Source organism: Macrobrachium nipponense, chromosome 31 (genome assembly GCF_015104395.2).
Source record: "Macrobrachium nipponense isolate FS-2020 chromosome 31, ASM1510439v2, whole genome shotgun sequence".
NCBI classification, from domain to species: Eukaryota; Metazoa; Arthropoda; class Malacostraca; order Decapoda; family Palaemonidae; genus Macrobrachium; species Macrobrachium nipponense.
Genome location: NC_061093.1, coordinates 9,212,366 through 9,216,246, shown reverse-complemented (window position 1 = coordinate 9,216,246; position 3,881 = coordinate 9,212,366). Strand labels below are relative to the sequence as shown.

The following is a 3,881-nucleotide window of genomic DNA, read 5'->3' as shown; positions in this document are numbered from 1 at the left end:
GATTTTGACATTCCTGATGATGTCGTCTCTCATGATGTTCAGATGGTGTACTGTAAGGGCATGCTGCCTAATGGCACCCTCCTGGGCGTGACAGAAGATCCTTTTAGACAGGAGCATCATCGTCATACCGATGTAAATCCCAGAGCATCCTTGGACTGTTTTAGGGGGTCTCTTATAGGGGAGGGGTTGTTTTTCATCAGGAGGTCCTTCGTACGCCGATTCTTATAATAAATAATGAGGGACACTCTCTTCCCTTCCTCCATAGGGTGGACGTGCTCCTCTAATCATTTTCTTGATGGCTGTTACATCTTCCTTGTATTGGTGATGCATGAAGGCTTTGTAGAAAAGTTTTATATACTCTGGGGGTGGAATGTTCCTTTTCTCTTCCTCTGTCATGTACCATTTGTCGAGGGCGGCACATATTTCTTGGTTTAGGAGTTTATTTGAGTACCCATTGTTGATCAGCATCTGGTATGCTCGGGCGAGTTTGAGGTGCGTGTCCTGCCACGTCGAACAGTGTGAGAGGGCCCTCCTGACGAAGGCACTGACGGTGGTGGTCTTGACCCGTGCAGGACACTCGCTATCTCCATCTAGACAAAGTCCAAGGTTTGTAGCTTTGTTATAGATTGTCGCAGTTAGATTCTGATCGATCTTCGTGACAATACCGGATAAACATCCCTACAAGAGACCACCACCACCAAGCAGATGACCAAGTGGAGAACCAGCGCAAGCCTCCCACCTACTAAGAAATTAGCGCGTGCTTCACCTGCCTGAGTGAGGAAGACATGCGTGACCGGGTTAGGGGCATAACTCACAAACTTGTCGCCCTCAACGGCGGTATGCTATGCATCCAGGAAAAGACCCTAAGATATATTAACCTCACTGCATACCAGCCCACCCCCAAACAAGATGACCTATTAAACCTTAGGCTAAACTGCCACTTCATGTCGAAGCCGAAGAAGCACGAGAAACGCCTGGAGATGCTCCTTGACTCGATTCAGCGGTTGAAAGCCAAGAAGATCTTGACAACAAAGGATGCCCATCAACCACTTCTACTAGCAGACGCCCTTATGGACAGGGGCACATACTCAAGTGGTATTTACACCAGAGAGATGAAAGGGGCAGCCGCAGATCTGAAGAAGAGAGAAGACATCACCCGTAAGACACACAGACAAGACAGTGGCGGCGTTCATGCTCATCAGCACCTTGGAATACTTCGAGAAACTCGACGCCATCTTGTCTGATGTCTCCAAGTTTGAGAGGCTTACGAGGAACCCAATGGAAGACATCAAACGCGATACCAACCGGGTCATCACGGTCGTGAATGCTGATACGTATGCCTCACATCTCCTGCCCATCCAAGGAGACTACTGCATCGGCTACCTATATGGGAACATGGAGATCCACAAGGAAGGCAACCCCCTATGCCTGCCCCGTCTTATGCCTTGGCCAAACTCCTTAATAAAATTCTTACTCCCTATATCCCCTCAAGGTACTGCCTCACCTCATCGGGGAAATTTTGGGAGAAGATCCATGACTCCTCCGGTGCGGGAACCATGGCATTCTTAGATGTTGAGTCCCTATTCACTGACACCCCAGTCGAAGAGATGATAGGGATCATCATGGAGCGGGCATATAAGAATCCCGATATGAGACCCCCAAACATCCCAGAAGACTCATTAAGAACCCTGCTGGATATCTGCACGAAGAGAGCCCCTTTCACCACCCACCGAGGACAGATGTACCGCCAGAAGGATGGTGTAGCGATGGGGTCCCCCTTAGGAGTCCTCTTCGCTAACTTCTACATGGGAGAAGTGGAAGAAAGGGTCTTCTCTCAACACAGATGTCCCCGCACATACGGACACTATGTAGATGACATCTTCATACAAGCCAACTCCAAGGATGAGGTAGAAGCCCTTTGACAGCAGTTCCTGAATCACAGTGCATCCAACTTCACCGTCGAGTACAGCAACAACGATCGACTCCCCTTCCTCGACGTCCTTGTCACGAAGACGAATCAGAATCTAACTACGACAGTCTACACCAAAGCTACGAACCTTGGACTTTGTCTAATTGGAGATAGCGAGTGTCCTGCCCCATTCAAGACCACCACCGTCAGGACCTTCGTCAGGAGGGCCCTCTCGCACTGTCCAACGTGGCAGGACACGCATCTCGAACTCGACCGAGCATACCAGATGCTGATCAACAATGTGTACTCAAATAAACTCCTAAACCAAGAAATATGAGCCGCCCTCGACAAATGGTACATGACGGGGGGAGAGACAAGGAACATTCCACCCCCAGAGGATATAAAACTTTTCTACACAAGCCCTCATGCATCACCAATACAAGGAAGACGAAACAGCCATCAAGAAAATAATAAAGGAGCATGTCCGCCCTATGGAGGAAGGGAAGAGAGCATCCCTCATTATTTATTATAAGAATCGGCGTATGAAGGACATCCTGATGAAGAACAACCCCTCCCTGCCTATAGGAGACCCCCTAAAACAGTCCAACATCGTCTACCGATACGTATGCCCCGCCTAAGGATGCCCTGGGATTTACATTGGTATGACAACGATGCGCCTGTCTAAAAGGATCTCCTGCCATGCCCAGCAGAACTTCATGAGAGACGACATCATCAGGAATGTCAAAATCATCGGGAGAGCCCCTGACTCAACGTCTGTGCCTCCTAGAAGTGCTTTTTATTCTTGAACAAAAAGCCTCCCCTCAACACCACTCAAGAAGCATTCCTGATACCAACGTGTGTGATGAGGACCATGCCCCTCCCTCCCAACGAAAGTACCAGCACGCATGAGACGATCAACACCAGATGTGAAGCACATAATTATGAAAATAATACCAGGGGTGACATCACTCAAGTAGAAGCCAATGAAGAGGCTCCCAGTGATATTCCCCACCTGAGAAGGTCTGTGAGACTCGAGAACACTCGCCGTATGAGTCACCTTCCCAGAAACCAATGAAAACTCAACTGCCCCAGGGGTTCCCCAGAACGTACTCGAGAGCCCGCAAGAACAGGATATAAGGAGAAGGACTCACCACTGGAATTCAAACCCTCAGCAATCATCGCTGGAAAATGTCCTGTAGATCTGGATGAAACGTCGTCTTGGAGAGAGAGAGAGAGAGAGAGAGAGTTGTATAAGCAATAATAAACACCAAGATGACTCAACCAAATTTTACCATGCCCTTTGGTGCGTTGCTCGCCAGTCTAAGCAACGGAGAGAAGGCTGTCATCAGAAAAATAGAGAAGACACTCTACAAGATAGTGCTGAAGCAGCAACCATTTTTAACAAAACTTATTAATATTATTATTATTATTATTATTATTATTATTATTATTATTATTATTATTATTATTATTATTATTATTATTTCAAAAGCTCTCGACAAACTCTTACCAGGGAAGAGAAGTTTTTCCACTCTGGGGAGCTTCTGGTTGTGCTGGATGATTGCTGCCAAGCAATTGAGCAAGTGTTTGTGGGTCTGCTCGAGTGGAGGATCGAAGAGCACCTGGTTGCCCCTCACAGCCACGGAGACCTCGACAACCGCTTGCTCGATGAAGTCCCTCCTCAACGTACTCCCCACAGTAGTCATTTCCAGCCTGAGAAAGAGAGAGTTGGGGGACGGGGAAAAGGGGGGGGGGGGAAATGCAACAGACTCATTCTTCAAAACTAGAACATTATTGAGTCTCTCTCAGAAGTTCCTCAAGGACTCACGATGCTAGAAGTAACAACAGAGGAAAGGGTATGAAAAAGGCGATACATGAGCGTCAACTGTGAAATCAAAGGCTGATTTGCTGGAACTGGATGGGCACCATTGCTTCACCAAAAACTATCTGAAGGTTTCGGCCACATCAGTGA

At 47.8% G+C, this 3,881-nt stretch overlaps 1 protein-coding gene across 1 annotated transcript in view; it reads right to left on the bottom strand.

Moving 5' to 3' along the window:
• The window catches only part of LOC135206597 (dynein axonemal heavy chain 3-like), a 270,995-nt gene that overhangs the window by 240,384 nt on the left and 26,730 nt on the right, over window positions 1–3,881 (bottom strand). The window contains 2 exon segments of the mRNA XM_064237937.1: window positions 3,420–3,585; window positions 3,587–3,622. Coding sequence (XP_064094007.1) covers window positions 3,420–3,585; window positions 3,587–3,622 — 202 coding nt within the window.